The sequence below is a fragment of the Mustela erminea genome, chromosome 7, assembly GCF_009829155.1.
Source record: "Mustela erminea isolate mMusErm1 chromosome 7, mMusErm1.Pri, whole genome shotgun sequence".
Lineage (NCBI taxonomy): Eukaryota > Metazoa > Chordata > Mammalia > Carnivora > Mustelidae > Mustela > Mustela erminea.
In genome coordinates this window covers 103,133,663-103,160,742 of record NC_045620.1, presented here as the reverse complement: position 1 = coordinate 103,160,742, position 27,080 = coordinate 103,133,663, and the positions used below count along the sequence as shown (strand labels likewise).

Genomic DNA, 27,080 nt, shown 5'->3' with positions numbered 1-27,080 from the left:
CAAATATTATTTGAGGTCTTGTATTTGCCAAAAGACAGTGTTATTTTCAAATACATAAGGAAATTGATTTTGCTAAAAGTACAAATTTTGATGTCATAATAAATGAAATTGCAGAAAATCAATCCAGAAAAATCTTATACTCAGTCAAGATATCAAATTAATAAAGTCTTACCATTTATTATACAAATTTATTGTATTATTTAAAATTATAATACACAAATATTATTTTTGCAAGCTCATCTTTTTGTAAGTTTATCATGAGCTTATTGTAATATTTGCAAGTGTACTGCCAGTATTACTTTGCCAGTTCTAACATGCAAGTGTTATTTCTGCAAATACTTATTTGTCTGTATTTGCTCTAGACCTGTACGTCTGAGAACTTGAGCCCTGCTAGCCAACAGAGCCAGGTGGTCAAGGGCTGCTGGGGCACCAGACAAGTGCACAAGCTCTTTCCAGGGAGACACCAGGGACCTGGAGCTGGGCAGAGAGAGAATGCAGATTGCAAACACAGGCTTCCCCGATTTCCAGGGAGGAATGCAGTCAGTCCATAGATGTGTTCTGAATTGGAAGCCTAACTGTTAGGCAGGAATCTTTAAGATCTGAAAATAGGCTTCTTGGAGGGTAAGACTGGGAGATGGGCTGTTCTGTCTGCTCCCTGTTACTTTGTTTACTAGTGTCTTGGGGGCGTCTTTGTGCACGTCCCGCTGGCTTCCAGATCGAGGTGTTTGGGGGCCAGTTCCTCAGGTGGAAGTTTTGCCAAGTTGGGGCACTAGAAGTTGGGTCCAAACCCTTTGCTCTTCAGGGAGAAACTGGGGTTTACAAGCTTCCTTCCAATGGTATACTGTTCTGTTGGAGGTGGACTTTATGGCAAGAATGTGTCCCAGCATTGTGCACGTGTTTCAATGTGGGTATGACCACTTTAACCCAATGTGTAGGAGTCCCTTAGCTAGTTTCTGGATGTCTCACAGTAGGAATTGTCCCATGTGCAGCTGTAGGTTCCATGTGTCCAAAGGAGGAGGTGAATTCAGAAACCTCCTGGAACACCGACCATGAACCAGAACTTCTTTTTCTTTGGATTCCTATGGAAGATGTTTGGATCACAGATTTTAAGTGTTTCCTCATTTTTTGTTTTAGCCTCATTGGCACACAGGGCTATATTATTTTATCTATACAACATAGTGATTCAACAAGTTTATACATTATTCTATGGCCACACCTGTCACTATACAGTACTATTACAATATCACTGACTCAATTCCTTATACTTTAAAAAATATTAAATAAATAAATAAATATTTCTTCTTTCTGAACTTTTATTTTTCTGGATAGCTGGTTGTTCGACCTTGACTAGCACAATAATGGTGCAATGTAGGCTATAACTGTTTTCTCATGGTTCTCTATTTTGTATTTCTACCACCACTTTTTTCTGCCATAAATCTTTTTAATCCCAATGAAGTCCCAATACTTCATTTCTTGTCTTTGTTTCCCTGGCCTTTGGAGAAACATTCAGCAAGAAGTTGCTATGGCCTAGGTCACAGAGGTTGCTGCCTGTGTTCTCCTCTAGGATTTTGATGGATTCCTGTCTCACACTGAGGTCTTTCACCCACTTTGAGTCTATTTTAGTGTACGGTCTAAGAAACTGGCCCAGATTCATTCTTCTGCATGAAGATATCCAATTTTCCCAACATCATTTGTTGAAGAGATTTACATTTTTTCCATTGGGTATTCTTTCATACTTTGTCAAAGATTAGTTAACCATAGAGTTGAGAGTCTACTTCTGCTTTCTCTATTCTGTTCCGTGGGTCTATGGGTCTGTTTTTGTGCCAGTACCATACTGTCTTGATGAAGACAGCTTTGTAATAGAGCTTGAAGTCTGGAATTGTGATGCCTTTAGCTTTGCTCTTCTTTTACAACATTCCTTTGGCGATTGGGGCTCTTCTCTGGTTCCATATAAATTTTTGGATTATTTGTTCCAGAGTAAGATATAAATCAGCAGGGTGTGAGTGAGGAGGTCCTGGCTTATAAGTCCCTGCGGTCCTTCCATTTGTCTAAGTTAGGCAGGCATAGTAGAGGGAAGGTTCTCAGTGCTTTTGTGGTGTGTGTACATCTGGTCCAGGGCATTATTTATAGGTACCTGTCCAGACAGGTTTAACCCGATCCCGTTAGCAAATAAAGCCTTATGGGGTAGTGCAGAATGTAACTGTGTTATAAGAATGACCTAAGTGGGTGGTGGGCACCTGGGTGGTTCAGTCAGTTAAGTGTTCACTTTCAACTCAGGTCATGATCTCAGGGTCCTAGGATCAAGCCCCATGTCTGGCTCTCTGCTCAGCGGGGAGACCGCTTCTCCCTCTGCCTACTTGTGCTCTCTCTCTGGCAGATAAATAAATAAAAATCTTAAACAGACAAAAACAAAACAAGAGTAATACTCTGGAGGAATGGCATCACACCTGCACCTTTCCCTTCATGACCCAGGCTGCCGCCAAAATAGAGCCCATTGAGAACCGACTCATTCTCCAGATGCTGTTCCTCCTCTTCCCTCTGAAATTCAAGCATCTTCTACAGTCAGCCATGACCAGGCGCCACAGAGGGCCACAGTGAGGTCTCCCAGACTAAGAAGCAGAGACCATGACTTTCAGGGTATGCAAGGGAGCACAGCAGGGCACACAGCTAGAGTTTTTGTTGCTGTCTCCAACACTGTGGGGGGGGTAGGTGCCCCCTGCTGGCAACAGTAATAGGCTGCACCTTGGGCCTCCAGGGCCTCTGATGGTAAGACAGTTAAGAGTTCCCACCCACATCCAATTCATAGGGTTTTGTGGTTGCTGAGGAAGAAGCAATGCAGCAGCTCGTGGGTGAGGGAGTCCTGGCTTAGAAGTCCCTGTGATCCTTCCACCTGGAGAAGTTAGGCTGGCAGAGGAGAGGGAAGGTTCTCAAGGGCTTTTGGGAGGCATGTGGACCTCTGGACCAGGGCATCACTTACACGTTCCTGTCCAGACAGCTTAATTCAACCCCATTACCAAAGAAAGGGGCAGTGTCGGAGGTGAATTTCTTCTGTGGTAAGAATCTGGTGAACATAATTTACATCAGCAAATCCCAACCCCCACAGGAGTGCCCTCTCTTCCCCTGGCCGCTGCTGAACTGAGCCCTTGTCCATACATTAAGGTCTTTGTAAAGACCTCTGAACCCCCAAAGCGAGGGAAACTAGAACCCCAGTGTGTGATCTGGAGCCTAGATATATGCAAGGATGTTCAGCGGATGACAGACCCTGGCTCCCTCTAGAGAAGAGAACCGCCCTCCACCCACCATAAGGCTGAGCTAAAACATTTACCTTTCCCTCTGAAACTGAATGATACACAGCCCTTGGCTCATTAGCATGACAATACATTTAGCTCTCTACCCCATGCTGGTTTTAAAAGGATCCTAATTTTTGAGGGGCTAAAATATATATTCCATTGATTTCCACTCTAGTTTTCATATTTCCTTCATTCTACCTGCTTGGATTTTGTTTGCTCTTTATTTTCTAGATTCTTAGGGTAGGAGCTTAGGCCATTCCTATGAGATTGTTCTTTCTTTCCTAATTCAGGCATTTTTCAAATTACATGTCTAATATTATTTGTTTATCAATTTATTACAATTAAACACAAAGCTGAGAGAAATATTGGCTATTTCTTCAGTTGGGAAGCAACAGGAGAAATATGAGAAGCTAGAATGGAAACATGGTCCAAAAGGTGTGGGTCCAATGCTCTTCATGATCCATTACCTAGGGAGATTTTTTATTTGATGTCCTCAGCACTAGGGACTCTTGGGAGAAAGAAAATGGAAATAAGCAAACAAAAAAGCCTTAAGTAAGTGTGACAGTTGTAGCAGACAGAACTTGGGTGGGGGGCCCCATGACACCTACAGCCCAGGGTTCATGCCCTCCCATTCAGTGTGGGCAGAGCTCAACTTCCTTCGAGCCCATGTGATTTGCAGAGCGGAAGGGATTTGACAGATGCAACTACCATCCCAAATCAGTTGAATGTCAGTTAATTAAAATGGAGATTATGCTGGCTGGACCTCACTAAATCAGGACGAAGCCCTTAAGGGAGGAACTAAGATCTCTCCCTTGCGGATGAATTTCCCCTTGCTGCTATGATTAGTAAGGATCTCACATGTCAGGAACTTTGAGTGGCCTCTAGGACACTGAGGTGACCTCAGGCCTGCAGCACCAAAGGTCAGGACCTTTAGTCACATAGTCACAAAGAAAAGAATTCTTCCCACAACCTGAAAAGACCTTGGAAACAAATTCTTCAAGACTCTGGATGAGAAGGGAGTCGGGCCAACACCTTGGTTTCATCCTGGAAGACCCCAAGAAGAGAACCCAGCTAAACCCTGCCTAGAAGACTGACACCTAGACACTATGTGATGATCAATGTGTGTTTTAGCCACTAAGTTAGTGCTAACTTTTCATGGGGCAGTAAAAAAGGAATAGGACAGTAAAATTCCTATGTGGTGATAAAGTGTTACAAGCTTAGAAACTAATGGGAATCTCAGGACCCTGACATGTTACAGGACACTATTTGTCAGTTTTCCCAGCTCCCCCTGGGGAGGATACAGAAGCCCAAGGGAGGGCAAGGTAGGGGTGGAATTGGATGTGAAAACTGTCCCTTTCATCCTTGTCACTGTGCATACTTAGGCTTCTGGAGTTCAGCCTACCTGTAATGTTCTAGAAAACAGAAAAGGAAGACAAGAGAAGACCTTGGCCAGATACATGATGGGTTTCATAGAAAAAGGACATGATAATTGGACAAGGTGAAAAAGACAAGTAAATAATCTAGGACAGAAGAAGTCATTTTGAGAAATACGCAGAGATAGAGAAACCTGAATCAAAGGAGCACAGATAACTACATGCAGTTCTTGGTTTCTGAACAACATGGAGGGTGACTATGTGAGCCCTGTAGTCATATGATCATTAAATTATAAAACAGGTTCTGTGGAAAACACAAACACACAGACATATGTCAGTCCGAGATCCTCCTCTTTCATAGTCTGACCCTTTTACCCAAACCACCCAGAGACCCTGGGTCATGAGGAGAAACACCTGAGGGATGGAGCCTCACTGAGCAGCCACCTGTGGAGGGTTTTGTTTACACCCAGAGCACCGTGAGAGGAATCTCCTTACTCTTCTGGCAGTAATAACTGGCAGCATCCCCATCCTCCACAGGACCAGTCGTGAGACTGAATTCCGTCCCAGACCCACCGCCATTGAACCGGACCGGGACCCCACACACTCCACTAGATGCTTTATAAATCAGGATTCTCAGACGCTGTCCTGATTTTTGTTGATACCATGTAATACAGCGTGTAATGCCCAAAATGTCACTGACTTTCTGACTGGTCTTTCAAGAGATGGTGGCCCTCTGCCCTGGAGACATAGTCAAAGAGGCTGGAGACTGGGTCAGCACAATATACCCAGGGCAGCCTAGAATGAGAAACTCAACAAATTTGATAGAGGTGCTGAGAGCATCCCAGTGGAGACCCACAGCACTGATGATCTTGTAGTCAGGGTCATGGACAACATTCTGAGGAACCAAAAAATGGAAGGGAACTGGGCAACTGGAACCCCATGCCAAATGCTTGAATTCCAGCCACCAAGAACCCAGAGATACCAAAAGTATCGAAGCCACAGTGAGTTTGCCCACCATTTCTCTGTGTACCCCCCTCTCACCAGAGCCCAGAACAAAGGATCCACAGCAGGGGAGCCCCAGACCCCATCTTGGAGAACTGGACTAGAGGCTGCTCCTCGGAGGCCCTGACTGCTGCCTTTAAGGATGTTGAGAGCAGCCTGGGTTTTTTCCTAATGACACAATATGCAAATCAGCTCAGAAGAGCTTGAGGTTTTGCCCAAAGTGGCATGTGCTCTCAGAACACCCTGTGGGACTTGGGGTCAAAAGAAATTTCCATGTATAGCACAAGCATGTCCCAAGGGATTGGGGGACCAGTTTCTTAAAACTTTGCCTTCTAGTCTGATGACACATTGGGGAGTACCCTGGGCTGTCCTACTGTGAGGATATAGGTTATTTCAGGAACACTCTTAATCCCTAGAATTAACACAGAATTTATTTCAAATTGTGATTATGGTCAGGAAGAGAAAGCTGTGGGATTATAAAAGAGTGAACTAGGGTGGCCTGGCTCCAATGGGGAGAGGAAGCCAGCCCCACTGAGTAAAAGGCCTTCAAATGAAGTCCTGACATGTCCTCAGGACCTGGAAATGGTGAGAGGGCTGAGCATGGAACCTTGGTGAAGGCTGGGAACAGACACTAATCAAGGAAATTGCCTGAGTGTGGATAAGCCCGGGGCTCTATCTGCTCAGTCCTGGAAACCAATGTCCTGTCTTCCTGAAGCCCTCCCAGGCAGAGCAGTCACTCCCGCTCAGAGTCGAGAAGCCCCTGTGCCCAACTCACATTCACCCTGCCTCTAACATTGACGTGTGGTGTGAAGGCACCATGACAAAGCTCAGAAGACAGACCTGTGTGAATCCCAGCTCGCAGGGCAAGAGCACATCCTCTATCACCTCAACAATTTCTCATGAACTAATTCTTCATCTTCTACAAAATGCATTCCCAAGTGGCTCCCAGTGACTTTTCCCAGACAGGAGCAGGCTGAGCCACATGTGACTTACCATCGCCTAATGGGTCATTCTAGTTGTTTGTCATCTGTCAGGGCGAGGGCCAGGCAATGGCAGGGGGTGCAAGGGAGTGGCCGGCAGGCAGCACCACCAGGTACCACCACGACCTTGGACTCTGTCAGCTCTGCCTTCGTCCTCCACGGGGATTTGCATCAATCTCCCACCCCTATTGCCTCCACCACAGGCCTGATGCTGCTCACTGGGTCTTTTCCACGGAGAAGGTATGAGCAGCCTTGGGAGGGTAAGAGGCAGCCTGATGGTGCCAGTTCCGCAGGCTCCTGCTCTTATGATGCAGGCGAGAAAATGTCCCCAGGGGGACCCTCATGCTCCCTGAGAAGAGTGGTATTGGGAGGGGACAGGAAATGAATGCCACCAACCGCACAGGCTTGTTTAGGGCCTGGCCTCACCTTGGGAGACCCACTCTGGCTCTAACAGAAACACAGCATCTCTGCATCAGCCCAGTGTGCTTCTGATGGCAGCTTCAGGTGAGCACATGACACTCTCCCAAGCTGCCAGGTCCCTGGCGGTTCCCCAGGAGAGAGTCTCCATCAGCTGCAGGACCAGTGAGAGCCCGGCCAGGAAGCACTGCTTGGCCTGCACCAGCAGGGGTTAAAGGCCCTCATTTACCTCCCTTCCACCTGAGTTAGTGGGGTGCCCGCCCATTCAGAGGCAGCGGCTCTAGGACAGACTTGACTCCTACCATCCGCAGCCGGCAAGCTGAAGACAATATGGCTGACTTCGGTCTTACAACATCAGGATGTACTGTCACAATGACAGGACCACATCAGACTTCAGCCCTCATGCTAGTCATGACAGCCACAGTCTGGCCTTCTCCACTCAGGTTCCTACCTTGCTTCCCATTGCCTCCAACAGCCGTCCCCATGCAGAACCTCCTCTCTACCAGATGTTTGTAGTCTCCATCTGCTGAGCATTCCTATTTCCTGGCTTTGCCATTCAAATTTTATCCAGAAAAAAACAGCTCAAGAAGGAGACAACACTATATCTCAGTCTATCCTTGTGCTGGAACCAATGCACATTATTCTTTTCCCAACATATTTTTAATATTAAAAAACAAATCTTCTAGTGCAAAACCAGGAGCAAAGAGCAGCCTCCTTTTGTCACTAGAAAACATTTTAAATTTGGAAAGAACAGCAAAGGCAGATTATATGAGGATGGCAAACAAAAAATATGGAAGATGGGAGAGATAAAGGACTCACCACCTGGACATCTTCTCCCCCCACGCTTACCCACCAAAGCACTGACATTCACAGTAGCCCCCACCCTGTCTTCTGTGTTTCCCCAGCAGCCTGCTCACCGAGCTTCTGTCGCCCCCTTCAGCCACTTTTAGACTTCTCGGCCTGCCCATAAAGTGGAAGAACAGTGTTTGAAATCAAGATAGGTAGACTATGCCACTCTAGTATCATTCCTTCCTAGTATCATTCCTTATTGCAGACAAACATCAGCCCCAAAGTCTCTCCTGGTTTCTGGAATATTTCAGTTCCCACCTCCTACAGCCTCTCACAGCCTGTCACAATTCCCAGTGGTTTCAGTGTACTCAGTATATGACCTTCCATTACCTGCTCTCTCAGTTGTTTGGCTGATTCTCCTCCAATTGTCTCTCCCCACCCAATCTTGATCAGCACTCTCATGGCCATGCCTTGGGTGCGCCATCAGAAAATCATGACCATTGAGATATCACCTTACACCAGTTAGAATGGCCAAAATTAACAAAACAGGAAACAACATGTGTTGGAGAGGATGTGGAGAAAGGGGAACCCTCTTACACTGTTGGTGGGAATGCAAGTTGGTGCAGCCTCTTTGGAGAACAGTGTGGAGATTCCTCAAGAAATTAAAAATAGAGCTTCCCTATGACCCTGCAACTGCACTCCTGGGTATTTACCCCAAGGATACAGATGTCGTGAAAAGAAGGGCCATCTGTACCCCAATGTTTATAGCAGCAATGGCGACGGTCGCCAAACTATGGAAAGAACCAAGATGCCCTTCAACAGATGAATGGATAAGGAAGATGTGTTCCATATACACTATGGAGTATTATGCCTCCATCAGAAAGGATGAATACCCAACTTTTTTAGCAACATGGACGGGACTGGAAGAGATTATGCTGAGTGAAATAAGTCAAGCAGAGAGAGTCAATTATCATATGGTTTCACTTATTTGTGGAGCATAACAAATATCATGGAGGACAAGGGGTGTTAGAGAGGAGAAGGGAGTTAGGGTAAATTGGAAGGGGAGGTGAACCATGAGAGACTATGGACTCTGAAAAACAATCTGAGGGGTTTGAAGTGGCGGGGGGGTGGGAGGTTGGGGTACCAGGTGGTGGGTACTATAGAGGGCACGGATTGCATGGTGCGCTGGGTATGGTGAAAAAATAATGAATACCGTTTTCCTGAAAATAAATAAATTGAAAAAATTAAAAAAAAAATAGAAAATCATGACCAGCTCTCCACCATTACAATGCTGAGCATCTCGGGATCTCAGGGATGCCTGGGTGGCTCAGTCTGTTGAGTCTCTGCCTTCAGCTCAGTCCATGGTCCTGGGGTCCTGGACCCGAATGCCCAAGGGACGACTTTAAAGGAAAAGGTGACAAGTGGTGAAAAATGTGTTGAGGCACAGTATCCTGTGTTCCTAAAGTGACAGGGTTGAAGAGTGAGGGAATCAGAGCGCCTGGGTGGCTCAGTCGGTTGAGCGTCTGACTCTTGGATTCAACTCAGGTCATGATCTCAGGCGTGTGAGATACAGCAGGCGTCAGGTCTGACTCAACAGGGTGTCTGCCTGAAAGTCTTGCCATCTCTCTCAGCCCCTCCTCATCATCAATAAATAAATAGATAAAATCAAAAAGAAAAAAATAATGCGAGAATTGCCTTTGTGAGAATGAGTACACCTGGGAGAGATGGAGAAGAGAGAGAAGGGAGGTAGGAAAGGAGCTGGAGCAGAAATGAACGTTCAGGACACTGCCCAGGAAGGCTGGGAAACAGGGCCCTTGGCAGGAAAAAGCGAGAGGGACACTACCTTCCACGTGGGAGATTCTGAATAGGTGAGCTCAAAGGTTCCATCCTGGGAAGGTTCAGAGTGGGAGGGTGAGGGAGGGTGAAGAAAAGAGAATGAGGGAATAAAAGAGAAATGTCCCAGAGTCCAAGAGGAGCAGAAAGGAAGAACTGACCCGCAGGAAGTGAAGTTCACGGCCCTTGGTCAGAGGCCAAAGACAGACCTTCCTGGCTCACTCCTGCCATGGGACGCTGGGAAACATCCAGCTACCTGGGGCACAAAAACTCCTGGCAGCATCCCTAAGACATCTTCACAGCATTTGTCTTCATTAACCTCCCACAAAAGGGAGGCAGGTGGGATGCTTGGGTGGCTCAGTCGGTTAAGTGGCTGCCTTCAGCTCAGGTCATGATCCCAGCATCCTGGGATAGATTCTCGCATTAGGCCCCCTGCTCAGAAGGGAGCCTGCTTCTCCCTCTGCCTCCTGCTCCCCCTGCTTGTGCTCCCTCCTTCTCTTTAGCAAATGAATAAATAAAATCTTTAAAAAAAAAAAAAAAGTGGTATGGGGAGATGCAGGAGAAATCCACTCCCTTCATTTTCTGCTGGGATCTTACAAGCCCTGCAAGGAGTATGTCAGGAGAAGTGACTTCTCAGGCAAATAGGGGAAGGCACATGTTCAGGGCTGAGCAGGGAGGAAGCAGCTGGTGCAGCAAAGCCTCACTGACCCATGGCCCCCAGCAGCAAGTTTGTGTTCGGGGCTGAAGCACTGTGGGTGGAGAGCTATAATGATGCTGGCAGTAATAGTCCCCCACATCTTCGGCCTGGAGGTTGCTGATGGTGAGGGTGAAGTCTGTCCCAGACCCACTGCCGCTGAACCGGTCAGGGATGCCCATGGCCCTGCTGGATGCACGATAGATGAGGAGCCTGGGAGCCTGCCCAGGTTTCTGCTGGTACCAGGCTACATAGTTGCTAACACTCTGACTGGCTCTGCAGTTCATGGTGACCCGCTGACCTGGAGACACAGCCAGGGAGCCTGGAGACTGAGTCATTGTGACGTCCCCATGGGCACCTGCAATCAGAAAAATGGTGATACAGACACAGTTTATCCCCCTCATGCTGAAATATGTCATTGCAAACGGGCTTCCTAATGGTACCACATGGCAGTACATCATTGGGTCTATTTTGGAAATAACCAATGTTTCTCATTATATATCTTAAAAAATTATTTAAAATGACATTAGTCCAGAAGGACTGTGGCACTTTTCAGTTTCTCACCTGAGACCCACAGCAACAAGCAGAGGAGGACCTGCCTCTGTGACGTCATCTTGCTCCCCCTGCCTGCCCAATGCAGCTCAGCTCATGTAACAAAGGCCCCTTTTATACAGCCTGAGCCTCTGGTCTGGGCCTGGAGGGACTTATGCAAAGCAGTCAGGGGGAACAGAAGCAAATCTCACAAGCAGAGGGTTGTGAAAGTGCCCAGTGGAAATGTAAGGAGCCGAAAATAAGTCCAAAATAGAGTTGTATGACAGGAACACACAAAAGTCAACTCAGAAGCTCTGAGAACAACTTAGTTCTAAAGTGACAAACTGCTACAAGATCGAGTGAAGAGCTTCCATTTTCAATTTAAAAATATCTTTAAATGGGTTCAGTGTCCAGAAATGATGAACATGGCTCTTGATATCAATAACCCTGGTAAAATAACAAAATATGTTGGGAAACAAATAATGGGAGGCAGGAGGGGCAAAAGAATTGGAAGACATAAAAATAAAGTGGAGAACTTTGGGCCCAGCTTTTTATAAAATCTCTGACTGGAGAACATCGAGCTCTGAAGCCAGTTTTCTCCTGCAGATGGGTAAGGACGTGGCAAACACTTGAGCTCGGGTCCCGGAGCTGTGCAAGGGCCAGAGAGATGGAAGAGATGGAAGACAGACCCAGAATTTCCTCCCTTGGGGAGACATGTGGGACCCTCACTGGACCTAAGGGAAGACTGAATCCTGATTTTCAGTTATTCTATCTTTTCAGTTCAATATTTCTGTTTTGTGTTGAATTAACCAATGAGTGAAATCTAGTTGCCTTCAAGAAAATTCAGTTCCCTCCAGTGGTTTGAGAAGTCAGCGCAGGGTTGCTTGGGCACCATATAAACTTCCCTGCATCTGTTCCTCCTCCTACTGTTTCATCTTAAGCAGAGGGAAGGGGGCAGGGGTGGGATTCCCTTAAGACATGCAGGCCTGGGGAGGAGGGCAGAGGCTGTGGAGGCTTCAGGCACACTGCAAGTCCAGCTACAAAACTTCCGCCGTCTCTCCTCTGAGAGGGGCAGATGCCTGAGGCTTCCTCTGTCAAGTGGTACCCTGGCTGTTCCGTGGGTCACTATGGCTGCTGCACTGCTTCGTGACATGAGCCATTTCCTAGACCCAGACGGAGCCTGTATCAAGTAGACTCTGCCTGGGGATGCACACCTCACCCTCACAAAGGGTCGATTCTCCCATCACTCCACCCCCCCCATTTACCTCTGATGATGGTTAATTTTATGTGTCAACGTGAGTAGGCTAGGACGCCCAGTGGAGTGGTCAATGCCCATTTAGATGTTGCTGCCAAGGTATTTTTTAATGTGATGAACATCTACATCAGTAGCCCTTATCACAACACAGAGTCTCCCGTGCTGCAGAAAAGATTCACCACAGCCCTGTTTTGCTTCAAAAAGGAAAGAAAACTTTATTATTATTATTACAGAAAAAAAAAATAGAAACAGAAGAGGAAAGGAACCTACACATACAGGAAGAGAATAGTAGGCAAAAATGAGAATAAGGCCACTTTACCTCATACTGGATACTTACAACACCCCACCTCAGCTGCTGGGAAGCCTGGAGACACACAGGCCGGAGTCCCGACTGAGAGGCCTGGGCGGAGCGTCCTCTCCTCAGGGGACACTTCCAATGGACCATTCCCACAAGGGCCATATTTATAGGGCAAATAATAGGGTTTGAAATTAAACATTTGTTCACCTACATGCAGTTTGGAGCAAGCTGCATGTCCAGTTTGTCCTGGCGCAGGAGGGGATGGGAGACAAGGCTGTAGCTCTTGACGTCCACAACAGAAGGGCTGTTCCTGGAGGCCAGACAATATATTTTAAACAGTTGGCTCCCAAGGTCATTCACACAGCGCCAGTGTCACAAATAACATTCCTTAGCCCACCTGTGTATATGCAGGCCCAGGTGGTCAGCGATGTGGGACAAATCACAAAAACATTTATCTATACCGAACACCTCCACAATGTGTGTGTGGGGGGTCTCATCCAATCAGTTGAAGGCTTTAAGAACCAAGATTGAGGTTCCCAAAGGAGAAGCAATTCCTCCTCAAGAGGCAACATAGAAATTGGGCCCGAGCTGCCAACATACAGATTTCGACCTCCAGACTGCAATATCAACCCTACCCTGAATTTCCAGCCTGCCCGCCAATTTTGGATTTGCCAGTCCCCACACAACCAATTCTCAAAATTTCTCTCTCCATGCGTACTTACTAGTTCTGTTTCTCTGGAGGACACGGACTGATAACAAACACTCTTCATGCAACTCATGTCCCACCACTGAAGACTGTAAAAATTCCAAACATGACACACATTTCTATCTCCCCCCACCCCATGTCCTCTCAATGGACCATTCTTACTATTTCTCTTCCTTTCTCAAAGCTCTCTATGGGTCACAGAGAACTGATTGTCTTCACTTCCGTCTCTTTCTCCTTCCCGGAATCTCGGCACAGAGAGTCGTACAAAGAGCACAGAGTCGTACAAAGACCAAGTGTCCCGGTTTTCACAGAACTTTCTCGAATTTAATACTGAAATCCCAGCCCCTGAGAAACCCTCATTCTTAGGAAAACTGGAATAGCTAACCCCAGTGGACAAGGAATCATGCCAGCCCATCGAATTGGCTCTTTTTAATATTGCTTGAAATTCTCTCCCCTATCGCCTCTCCACGAGGCTTTTCATCTCTGAAGTCAATAATCGGGCAGATTTGGGTCCCCGATGACTCCCCCACCCAATGGAGACGCCATGCCTCCCTTCTGCATGGGGGGGGGGGGGGGCGGATGCTGAAGAAGTTTACCTACTACATGATGTCCCAGCATATTAATTGGTCACCAATCAATTTTATGCGTGAAGCTGTGAGTATTCTTTGATAATCTTCTTTTGTAATTCAGGCCAGGCCCATTGCTTCTGAGCTCTTGCTTCTGAGCAATGGGCCTGGCCTGAATTACAAAAGAAGGCATAGACTCAAACTATGACTAGAACTAGCACAGTGGCTCTTCTAGAACGAGCGAATGTATTTTAGTGCAGATTTTAAATCAAAATTTCTATACGTGTAATACAAATGTTTTACTCCGAAGATCTTAGAGTCTAGGACACTCACTATTATCTTCATTGATTTGGTAAAAAACAAGAAGTGGGGAAAATCGTACCAGCGGTCCGCAAAATTCCACGGTCACACCCAGGGCATATGGGCACATAGATCGAGCTTGCCAAGGGGAGAAGCATGAGACCCCAGATAAACAGGGCCTTTCAGTAGCCACCTCAGTGTGTCTGAAGTAGCAAGGTCAGGGAAAGAAGGTGAGAACAGCAGAAGCAGTTGGACTCCAGGGGTACCTGAAGCAATTCACAGTCAGGGAATGTAAGAAACTCACCCACTTGATACTTACCTTATTATAGACGTCTAGGGCATCTTACAAAGCAAATGCCAAAAAAGTTGAATTTTAACATCCTTTTTTACTTGCATCCAGCCCAGGACATGTCCACTTTCTTGGTAATCTAGTCAGGAGACCCTGGCATGGCCGTAGGAAGAGTGGTTAGATTCTGCTCATATTGTAACTGTCGAACAAATACATTTGGATGACATACAGGATGTGACATGTGATAGAAAAATGAAAGACCTGAGCAAGAAGAAATATGAAATGTCATTTACTGAGGTTGGGAAAGGTGAGGAAAAGCAACTTTGGGGGAGGAGACAGATATCAGGACTTTGATTTGGACATACTGGATTTTGTGCTGTTAGCACTCCAGATGGCGATGTGCCTTGGGCGAATGGATATGAGAGTCTGGAGCTCAGGGAACCAGTCGGGGATATGGATGCGAATTCAGACCCAGTGTGAGGTCACGAGGCCATGAGTGTAAGTAGAGGAACAGGGACCAGGCCCTGTCAGGTAATGTGGAGAGGTGAGGGAGATAAGCAGGAACTGACAAGAGACAGAGAAAGAGTGGCCAGTGAGACAGGAGCCAAACCAAGAGAGAGTGAAATCCCAGAGCCAAGAAAATGTCTTAAAAATGTCTTTTTACTTTGCAGATGTAAAAACAAAACAAAACTTAAAAAAAGAAAAGGAGAATCTCTTTCAGGACTGGCTCTTTTTTTTTTTTTCCCAAAGATTTTATTTATTTATTTGACAGACAAAGATCACAAGTAGGCAGAAAAGCAGGCAGAGAGAGTTGGGGAGGCAGGCTCCCCGCTGAGCAGAGAGCCCAGTGTGGGGCTCCATCCCGGGATCCCAAGACCATGAACTGAGCTGAAGGCAGAGACTTTAACCCACTGAGCCACCCAGGTGATGAACTGAACACAGTGTCCCTTATAGGACCACAACTTCTCCCTGGGCGGGTGGAAAGTTTGGAAGATTACAACTTTAAAAAAACTAGACAGAGCAGAGGGTGGTGGAGAGTTGCGGGCACTTGCTGCCCTCTGCTGGTCATATTCATGCATTACATATTAGAGGAAGATTGCTCAGGAGCCTTTGTCTTTCAAAATATCTCGGAATTTTTTTTTTTTTTTTTTAATAGGGAGAGAGAGAAAGAGAGATCAAGGAGGGGCAGAGACAGGGAGAAGGAGAGAGAATCCCAAGCAGGCTTCTCACTGAGTGGGAAGTCCAACACAGGGCTTGATCTCCAGACCCTAAGATTATGACCTGAGCCAAAATCAGAGTCAGACGATTAACCGACTGAACCACCCAGGTGCCCCTAAAATATCTCAGAACATTAAACCTAGAAATAACCTTACACTTCCTCTGTCCCGGCATTTTCATTTTTACTAGGGAATAGGTGCTTGGCCAAGAAAGCTTTGCGTAAGGTCATATACGAAGTTCATCAGACTTTAGACTCTTTCCATTATTTCAAGTCCCCCTCCCATTTGCAGCCAAGTACAGCCACAAGCTAATCTGCACGTTATTCCAATTCAAATGTCTTGTACTCTTATGTTCTTTAATGACAAGCTCTACGACCACATCACGTCACCCCACTCACTGACCCCACCTAGTGGCAGAATAAATAAAATGCGGATCTTCCAGGATTCTGAGGACTCACCCTAAAACTTTCCGAGGGAACATTTCCTCAGTTTTCAGTCTGACTTCTTTTAATCTTTCTTAGAAATTTTGCACCCATTCCCACAAGTGGTCCATTTGCATTTCACTGCAAAACATTTTATTCACAAATTCTACCATTCTGGAAATCCCTATCACCCTAGTTTAAGAAACACAACCCAAGAAAGCACGCAGAATTAACTTCTCTCGAGTACAGTATAGCCACAAAATAAAACAGTCCCCATCGATATTTCTTTATTCACAAGATAGATCCAGTCTTTCCTCTCAATTCTGGTATTTTTTTTCATCGTGGATTTTTTGCATAAATTTTGACTTTTAAACATTGCATTAAAATGTTATTTATCCGAATTACTGAAGGGTTTTTTTTTTTTTTTTTTGGTACCTCCTTAAAATTTGTGCCTGAAGATGGTGCTTCACCTGCCTTACTCTGGTCCCGATCCTGCATAAAGGGCTCCAAAGAGCTAGATGAATTTTGAATACCACGGACTTACACCTCCTCACTGCGAAGACCAAATTAGCCCTGTGACTATTATGATTGATACCTAATGACGCACAAGTTTCCAAGTACAACCAGTGACAGAAGATCCTAACTGTTCAACTCCCAGCCCTCCAAAGTTCCAGATTCCTGATATAAAAAAGGATACCATGTTCTGACCTAACAGATGGAATCTGGGGTTGGCATGGAAGGGCTGGTAGCATCTGGCTCAGTGAGGAAGCACTAGGTCCTCCTAAGGGAGAAAGAACTCAACACACAGACCAGAAAGGAAATCTGGTGGTTGGAGAGGAAGGGGGAGGAGGCGCGGGAAGACAGGCAGTTAGACAGTAGAGAGAGGTCAGATCATACTGCACTGGAATCACCTAGAGAGTTCAAGAAAGTCCTAATGCCCAGTCACCACCCAGACCAATTTCATCAGCATCTCTCAGGGTGAAAAACAGTCATCAGTAGTTTTTAAAGTTCCGCAGGAGATTCTGACCCTGGTGGCCAAAAATGAGAACACCGGTATAGGCCTAGGAGAACATGCAGTTAGAAACCACAATGTGAAATCTTTGAAGAGTTTTAAATGGGAATAATTACATCTAGCTACCTCCCCCCATTTTTAAAGATTACTCTGGTTACAAAGGAGAATAATGCAGAAGACCTATTGTTCAACCACCTATCTGCAAATTTGCTGGAAGTGAGGCTAAGCAGTGAAAATCAGTATGTGCAGGGCGCCTGGGTGGCTCAGTGGGTTGAGGCCTCTGCCTTCGGCTCGGGTCATGGTCCCAGGGTCCTGGAATCGAGCCCCGTGTTGGGCCCTCTGCTTGGCAGGGGGCCTGCTTCCCCCTCTCTCTGTCAAATAAATAAATTTAAAAATTTAAAAAAAAAATCAGTATGTGCTAAGAACTTATTACATGCCCAGGCACTATGCTAAGTAATTCATATATACTATTTTATTTACTCCTCACAGCACCTTTTAAACAAGAGGTATTATTCCTACATCTCAGAAGTCTAAGGCTTACCCAGGATCACACTCAGCTCAGAAAATACAGTGTTCTCATCAAATCTCTGTGTTGATATGCCAATTCACGATGCCTCCTCCTGCTGGGAATGACCAGCAGGCCATTGTTGGCCAGAGGATGTCACCATCGGGGTTACTGGAAGGTTAGGGTTTTGGTCATAAATGAATAAATTGGCCTTTGGGCTGGCATGAGGATGAATCCATCCTGGGCTGAAACAACAGCAGGAGATTATAAGCAAGCAAGGCTAAGGGGTGGCCCCTTGGCTCTGGGGCATTCATTAAGGAAAAATCCCTCTAAGGTCCCTGGGTGGATAGTGCACCGGATTCCCAGGCCACACACCAACCTTACCACCTCATGCCCTCTATATACAGTGAACAGCTGTACAGGAAATAGTCATATGCATTCCACGTTTGTAATTCCTATGAAGTTATTTATTTATTTATTTTTCTATGGAGTTATTTAGAATATTATACATTGTGCAACTCCTATGCTATGTCACCAAGAGAGAAATTGTCTTCAACTTTGATACTAGGAACACCTTGAGTCACACTGAGAACTGGAAATTTGTCTTGTACATAGAAGCATGTAAGTTGGACCATTTCCTTCTTTTTTATTGGCTTCCAAGAAGCTCAGCATCAGCTTTTATGCACAATCATGCATATTTTAATGGCATTTACCGACATATAGTTTACATACAGTAGAACTAGACACCTTTTTTAGTGCATGGTTCTATGAATTTTGGCAAGCACACAGCTATGTAACCACAACCATGTTCAAGACAGAGAACAGACTGATCACCCTTAAAAGTTCCTCTGAGTCCCTCTGTAGTCAACCCTCCCTCTCCCCAGCCCCAGTCAACTGCTGATCTGTTTTCTGGTCGTCTAGTTTACCGCTTCCAGAATGTCCAGAACCATATGGGGTGTAGGCTTTCGAGTCTGGTTTCTTTCACTTAGTAGAATGCACTGAGATTCACCCAGCTTTTCACGTGTCATCAATAAGATATTCTCTTTACTGCTGCGTTCAGTTTGCCTATCTAGCTACCAATTTAGAGACATTGAGCTGTTTCCTTGTTTATTCCTACAAATGAAGTTGCTGTAGATATTTGGGTCCAGGTTTCCGTGTGAACCTAGAATTGCATTTTGCTTAGAGAGCCAGTAACGGACTGTAGTCACAAGGTGGGTATAGACTTAAGCTTATAGGAAACTGCCCAGAATTTTTGGTCCAGCTTTTGTTGGCGTGTTTGTTTTCTTCCTGTTGACCATGAGAGTTCTTTGTACATTCTGCATACAATTTCTCTCTCACATTTATGGTTAATGACTGGTTTCTCAGCGGGCAGCTTATCTTCTCATTTCCATACCTGTGTCTTTAGAAGAGCAGAACTGTACTTTTAATGAAATCCAATCTTTTTTTCTTGTCTTTTTGGATCATTAAACACCTGTTTTATCTTTATGGTTATCTCAATGTGGCTTCTGCCCTTTTTGTTCTTATTTTTCTAATTTCATTACAAATTTTTATTTTGTTTTGTTTTTCATTACAAATTTTTAATTAAACCCAAATATTTTGGGAAGAAGGAGCAAGGTATAAATAGAGTAACTTGTGCACAGATTCTAGAGTCACCTTGACCTGCTGAGAAAGGAAACTAGCTTTTTTACATTGACGGTCTTATTTTAGATTTTATTACTTCACAAAAATGCTCATATTACAAGAATTTTTAAAATAACAAAATTGGAGCTAAAAAAAAAAAAAGGAGTATGTCCATAATCACGTAAGAAAGGATTCTAACCCAAGTTGGCCTAGTGACAGGGACTGTGTTATTTCTATACATCATATTCTACAGCATCTCCTTAAAACAATTTTAGATAACTTAAGTCAATTTAAGTTAAAATACAATGATATTGGTTGAGGAACACAGCTTATTGTTAGAGTCAAAAAAATCTCTTAATCTTTCTATAGACAGAACTATACCAACTATAATGATGGTCTTTATGATATACTTTTCTAAAATCAAGGTCCAAAAGGGGCACCTGGGTCATACAGTTGGTAAAGCATCTGACTCTTGGTTTTGACTCAGGTCATGATCTCAGGGTCTTGAGATAGAGCTCACCGTCTGGCTCTGTGCTGAGCACAGAGCCTGCTTGAGATTCTCTCCCTCTCCCTCTGCCCCTTCTGCTTGTGCTCTCTCTCTCCCTCTCTCTCTCTCTCTAAAATAAATAAATAGAACTTAAAAATATCAAACCCAAAAATGCATTGGTAAAAGTGCATATATAAAAATGTTTATATATTTTTATATATAATACATATAATACAATTATGCTAAATAAAAAATATGTATGTTAAAAATACAGATAGGTAGATGAGATGGAGAAATAGAGGTGGAAATAGAAAGAAGGAAAGAGAGAGAGAGAGACAAAGAGACCAAATTTTTATATAGAGGTAATATATTTAGAGGGGGGGTTATTTTATTGTTCTACCTAAATTCTCTGTAAGAGTTCTAAATACTTATAAATCACGTATTTTAAAAATCATTTATGATTGTTATATACCTGATTTTTTTGCTTTTCTAATATTTCCATGACTTTTTGTCTAAAAGCAATAAAATCTGGCCTGGCTTTTAATACTAGAAATACATCCTACTTAGAAACAGTGATCCCTGAAAGACCCATTAGATGAATGTAGGCTTGTTGGCTTACACAACACTGCCATCTATGGGTGGAACTTCACCACTGCACCCTAGCTTTGGTGAGTCAGTCCACAAGGTGACACAGTTCCTTTCTATTTAGTTTCATTTTTAATGTCTATTGAAATGGCCAACCATATAAAAAGATAGATCACATACACCCCCGCATGCACACACACCCGTGCACGTGGGTGCATACACACACACACACACACACAGGAGTATTTCAAAGTCAAGAATTTTAGTACATTGCTAACTGATAAAGACTTTTTAAAATAACTACTATGCTACTATGGTACAAAACTAAAAGTAAATCTAATATTACCTGATTGCCAGTTTTTATTCAAACTTCCTTGGTTGTCTCTAAACACTGCCATCACAGTAACTCTGCTTAAATCAACGTCCAGATCCAGATAAATGTATGGTTAATTAAGTTTTGCCAAAACCTAAAACAAACAAACAAACCCTCTGTATTTTAAAAAACATACCCAGAAAATAGTAAAAGAGGGCAAACCACCATTATTTAGAAATATAAAGCATGTCATGAGACTAGGATAATCTTGAAACTAAAATCAAAGACTCAACATAAAGAAAAGTAGAGATGAAACTCACTTATAATCCTCAATGCAAGGAAAATATTAGAAAGTTAATTAAAAGTAGAGCTACGCTATGACCCGGCAATTGCCCTGCTGGGTATTTACCCCAAAGATACAGATGTAGTGAAAAGAAGGGCCATCAGTACCCCAATGTACATATGGGGTATGTACATAGCAGCAATGTCCACAGTAGCCAAACTGTGGAAAGAGCCAAGATGCCCTTCAACAGACAAATGGATAAAGAAGATGTGGTCCTTATATACAATGGAGTATTTTGCCTCCATCCGAAAGGATGAATACCCAACTTTTGTATCAACATGGATAGAACTGGAGGAGATTATGGTAAGTGAGGTAAGTCAAGCAGAGAAAGTCAATTATCATTATGGTTTCACTTACTTGTGGAGCATAAGGAATAACACGGAGGACATTAGGAGAAGGAAAGGAAAAATGAAGGGGGCGAAATCGGAGGGGAAGAAGAACCATGAGAGACTGTGGACTCCAAGAAACAAACTGAGGGTTTTAGAGGGGAGGGGTGGGGGATGGGTGAGCCTAGTGGTGGGTATTAAGGAGGGCACCTATTGCACGGAGCACTGGGTGTGGTACATAAACAATAAATCTTGGAACACTGCATCAAAAACTAATTTTTATGGTGACTATGTATTTTATGGTGGCTAACATAACACAATTTAAAAAAAAAAAAGAAATTAAATCTCTAAAAAAAAAAAAAATGGAAAGTTGTAACAGCTGAAATTTCATCTGACCACCCATGGTTGGAATCTAACCAGAGAAGCCTGATGACATGATGGAGTGTTTTTTTTCCACACAGAACCCGGAGCAGGGGTTCAGGGATGGAACTGCTGCCCCAGGACTCAGGTTCCTCTCCATCCCCTTCCTCAACCCACAAATTCTTATGTTGAAAACCTAATGCCCAAGGTGACTGTATTTGGAGGGAGGCCTTTGGGTGTGATTATGTCATAAGGGCAGAGCCCCCCAAAATGGGATTAGTGCCCTTATAAAAGAAGAATCAGAGAGTTCCCATCCCTTTTCTCCCACATGAGGGCACAGCGAAACCACAGCCATGGAAGAAGTAGGACCTCATCAGACACTGAATCTGCCAGGACCTTGATCTCAGACTTCCAAGCCTCCAGAACTGTGAGAACTACATTTCCGTTATTTATAAACTGTCCACCTTGGGACGCCTGGATGGCTCAGCCGATTAGGTGTCTGCCTTCAGCTCAGGTCATGATCCCAGGCTGGGGATCCAGTCCTGGATCAGGCTCCCTGCTCAGTGGGGAGCCTGCTGCTCTCTCCCTCTGCATGCTGCTCCCCCTGCTTGTGCTCGCTCTCACTCTCTCTCTGACAAATAAATAAATAAAATTTTTGAAAAAAATAAAATAAAATAAACCGCCTGCCCCATCTATGGTATTGTGTTAGAGCAGCCCAAGGAATAATGGACTAACACAAAGGGGGAGGAGTGCCTTGTTGAGGCTCCAGAGCCCCCCACCCCCCATGTGCTTTCTGCTTACACTGGGGCATGGACATCCTTGCCGCCTCACCACATAGGAGGGAGGAAAGTCCTGGCTCCCCACTAAGACCTCTCAGACACCACCCCCACAGGCGATTGGGCACCCCCCTTTCGGCCTGGTAAGAGTAGCCAGCTAGGCTCCCCACTGGCCTTTACTGGCACAGGCAAAGGTGGCACTACAGTCCTTTCTGTGACATTTGACTGACTCTGCGGTCATTGCCTAAATGTCTTCTGTTTCTAGGTTGCCCTTCTCCTCGCTCTTCTGTCAGGAGAGTTGGCAGCCATTTATCTCCATTTGTGTTTCTGGTTTGCAAACTGCTCCAGCGCCTGGTCTGTGGTTTACAAGACAAAAAGAAGAGCCAGGCATTTTTCTGTCATTCTTCAGGTCCCACGGTCCCCTCATGGTCTCACCACCAGGATGAGTATCCCAGGGCTTTCATAACAAGCACCACATTCCGGCTGACTCAAACACCAGAAAGGTATCCTCTCATAGTTCTGGATTTTATTGATTCGTCTTGATGCGACTATAAATGAGACCATTCTCTCAATTTCTCTTTCTGATAGATCATTATGAATGTATAGAAACACAACTGGAAAAAAAAAAAAAAAGAAACACAACTGACTTTTGTATATCGACTTTGTTTCCAGCAACTTTACCGAATTCGTTTATTAGCTCTAAGAGTATTTTGGTGGAGTCTTCAGGGTTTCTTGTCTAAGACCATGTCATCTGCAAACAGAGACAATTTTACTCTTTCTTTTCCAAGCAAGAAGCTGGAATAAATCCCATGTGACCTTGGTGCATGATGCTTTTCATATATTGTGAAATTCAGTTTACTAATAGGTTGTTGAGGATTTCCCTGTCTGTATTCATCAAGGATACTGGCCTGTAATTTCCTTTTCTTGCAGTGTTTGTCTGGTTTTTGTATTATGGCATTGCTGGCCTCAAAATGAGTTTGAAAATAGTCTCTCCTATTTTTGAAAGAGTCGGGAAAGGCTGGATATTGATTCTTCTTTAATTGTGTGGTCAAACTCACCAGTAAATCCATCTGATCCTGGACATTTCTTCATCAGTTCCATTTGGTTTCTGACTTAAGGAGTAAATGCACTTTTCTTCCTAGTCTATGCATCCAAGAGCCTATTGCCATTTCCATATAGATTATCCTTTGTGTTGATCTCCAAAGGAAAGTGCTGGATTGAAAGTGTTGATCTCCAGCACTTTCCTCCCTCTGCTTGAGCAGGGATAACCTCACTGGAACATGTGGCTCATACAGCCACATGCAACACCTGCACAACAGCTGGACAACCCCCTTTACTCCGATCAACTGTCCCAAAGCCAACATTATGAGGAGTCAAGTCCAAGTTGTGTGGGAAGACTTATAATACTCAGCAGTAATCTCTCAGGCTAGAATAGAAAAGATCCATCTAGAAGGAAGGACTTTCTGTATTTATCATCTTTCTGTGTGATTATTCCATGTAAGTCTCAATACTACAACTTGTCTCCCACCTTAGTCACTCTCTTACTGCTCTGGGATATATAAATGGGCTGTGGCACCTTTTGGAATGAAGTTCATAGGACACTGAGCAGGAGAGACTCCAAATCCATCTGGAAAATATTTCACCAGATATCTGATTCTCCACCTTCTTCAGGGATTGACACATATCGTCATAACTTTTGTCATATCTCATGAGCTCATACTATGTTACTGCCATTGGCATAACACCGAACAGCTGATACCAGCCTGGAGTTTTTTTTTTTTTTTAAAGAAAGAGAGGGAGGGAGGAAAAGAGAGAAAAAAGAGAGAGAGAGAGAAGAGAAAAAGAGAGAAAAGAGAAAAAAGGAGGGCTGAAGAAAGGAAGGAAAAGACATTTGTTGATAAATCCATTAAAATTCTCATTTTTTCCTAATTAAATTCTTCAATGTGATATATTCTCAAATACACACATTTATCAAATTCAATTCAAAGAGCAATCATTGAATACTCAGTATCAAGGCACAATGGAGATACCAAACCACCTGGCTGAGGTCACTTGCCTGAAGAGGTCACTTACCTGAAGTTGTTCATTCCCTAGCAGACAGATTAGAATCTGATCACGAAATCCCATGAAATAACGCAGGATGTGGGAAGTATGGTAAATACCACATTAGCAAAGTAATTGCGTAACCCACTCAGAAAGTTTGTGGTCACTCGATTTTCACCCTCTCCTTAAATGGCCATCAACTCCTTTGGTGGCAATGGAGAACTTTATTATGTATAAAGCTCCTCATGCCCCAAGCTTCCACATCAGTCTGGATCCAGCCCAATTCAGTGACAGTGACTCTGAGATTGATTTTTTCTTTTGTAATCTGTAGTCTTGCAACTCACAGTGGAAACCTTAGGCTGAAGATGGTCTTTGTCAGCCTGAGTCTCTAAGGGACAGCGTGAAAGTGAACCCTACCTTCTGCTGTCAGAACTTTATGCAAGGGAAAAATAAATTTCTAATACATTAAATTGCTCAAGCTTGTGACCATATCCATTAGAGTAGCTATTATTGCCCTTAATTAATACACTTACCATCCTAATGATTATTCTCGTACCAACTGGAAGCATTCTGCAGACTGGCTGAATCAGCCACATTTAGCCAAAATCACTGAACTGGTTCTTGGAAGGCAAAGGTTTAGACCTTGACTGTATGCCTGCACCTTTGGTATCATTAAGGGCACCTTGGTTTTCTTAGTTATAAAAGTCAAATAGTTAAGAGCTCTTTCCAGCTTTAAAAATGATGTTTGGTATCCTGACTGACCCCTAGAGCAGCTGTCATGCTGAAAAAAGAAACCTACATCCGTGTTGCACGAGGTCATTTTTCATTCTTTCACTGGATTTCAGAAAATGGATTAAAAAGTCCCCTCCAACTTGGACCAGATGGCAACCATGCAGAGAATTTTCCTGGTCTGCAAATATTTTGTCAAGCATCTCAGGAAATATAATGGGGGAGTGCTTTAAATGGGAGGCAAGATGTCTGGTTCTTCCCCCATCCCAGTCCTTCCCTACCTATGTAAGCCCTGAGTGAATCTCTTCCTCTCTTAAAGACCCACTTTTCTCCCATTTGTTATGAATGGAGCTAGACGTAGTTTCTCTCTTCCAGTTCCAACAGTCCATGACCTACAAAACCCCTCCAAGGAAGCACCAAGTCTATTTTCTATTCATTCTTTTTTTTATTTTTATTTATTTTTTAAATTTCTTTTCAGTGCTCCAGAATTCATTGTTTATGCACCACACCCAGTGCTCCATGCCATATGTGCCCTCCACAATACCCACCACCAGGCTCACCCAACCTCCCATCCCCTACCCTTCAAAACCCTCAGTTTGTTTTTCAGAGTCCACAGTCTCTCATGACTCATCTCCCCCTCCAACTTCCCTCAACTCCCTTCTCCTCTCCATCTCCCCATGTCTTCTGTGTTCTTCCTTATGCTCCACAAATAAGCGAAACCACATGATAATTGACTCTCTCTCCTTGACTTATTTCACTCAGCATAATCTCTTCCAGTCCCGCCCATGTTGATACAAAAGTTGGGTATTCATCCTTTCTGATGGAGGCATAATATTGCATTCTACCAGGGTTTCAGGGTCAGCTCTCATGAAGACAATCCCAGTTTGAGGCACCACCATCAGTTTCCAAGGTTTCAGAAACTACCAAGGGCTAGAGGGTGCCAAAGCAAAGAGAAAACTCCCCTGACTCCTAACAATCTTGTTCATTTCATTCATTTATTCCATAGGTATGTAAGTGTGTCTGGATGCCAGACATATTTGTTAGTCACTGAAAGCACAATGGTGAGTAAGAACTCATCTATAATAAAAATACTGTAATTCACAAGCTTTAGGTTCAAAATACATAGAAGGAACAAAGAACAATGGACATTCCCTTTCCTAACTGCATTTCCACCTTTTCTAAGAGCGCATGGACCTCCCCTCTTGAGGAATTTCTCCATTCTGACTGGATACAGTCAGGTGAGAATGTCATGATGCCTCCCTTTCCTAGCCCAGGTGTGAGACCCTCACCCAAGCTAGGCTCAACAAACTTCCCTCTTTGCTGAATCTTGAGGAAATGGACACAGACTGAAAGCATTTCATTCCCTTTAATAACAGCAACCTGACCAGACTGTTCCTACTAGATGAACACTTATAAGTGAGTGTGAGCATAATTAGAAGTTTGGAGGCACAGCCCTTCCAGTGACATCCATGATGTCAGGTATGATCTCACCCTCCCCACCTCTCCAACTACCACCACCACCAAAGCCTCTCTCTCAGCCCCTACTGATCCCTGAGTCCCCAGGGACAGGCCCTCCTTGAGTCCCAAGACCCACCCATCTCCTCTGCTTAGGCAAACTGGCAGTCACCATACCCACCTCCTTGATCCCATGACTCCCAGAAGATATTCACAAAAACAAATCAATCTGATGCAAATACATTTCCACAGTCTGGGATCTTTGGTTGTATCATTGATCATTTTTTAAGTATCACTTACCAAGTTTAATTTTGCCCCTGAAAGTGCTCTTTCCTCTAATTCAGTGTTTCTGTCTCTTTTTTAAAGATTTTATTTATTTATTTAACACAGAGAGAGAGATCACAAGTAGGCAGAGGGAGGCAGAGGGAGAGGGGGAAGCAGGCTCCCCGCTGAGCAGAGAGCCCAATGTGGAGCTCTATCCCAGGACCCTGCGATCATGACCTGAGCCAAAGGCAGAGGCTTAACCCACTGAGCCAGCCAGGCACCCCTAATTCAGTATCACAT

At 44.3% G+C, this 27,080-nt stretch overlaps 2 gene segments (V, D, J or C); one reads left to right on the top strand and one right to left on the bottom strand.

The window, feature by feature from the left end:
* Positions 1-11,030, bottom strand: part of LOC116596448 — a 53,076-nt gene extending 42,046 nt beyond the window's left edge. Inside the window, 1 exon segment of the V gene segment in view lies at positions 10,943-11,030. Coding sequence covers positions 10,943-10,991 — 49 coding nt within the window.
* LOC116596438 overlaps positions 1-27,080 on the top strand; it is an 85,765-nt gene that overhangs the window by 46,610 nt on the left and 12,075 nt on the right.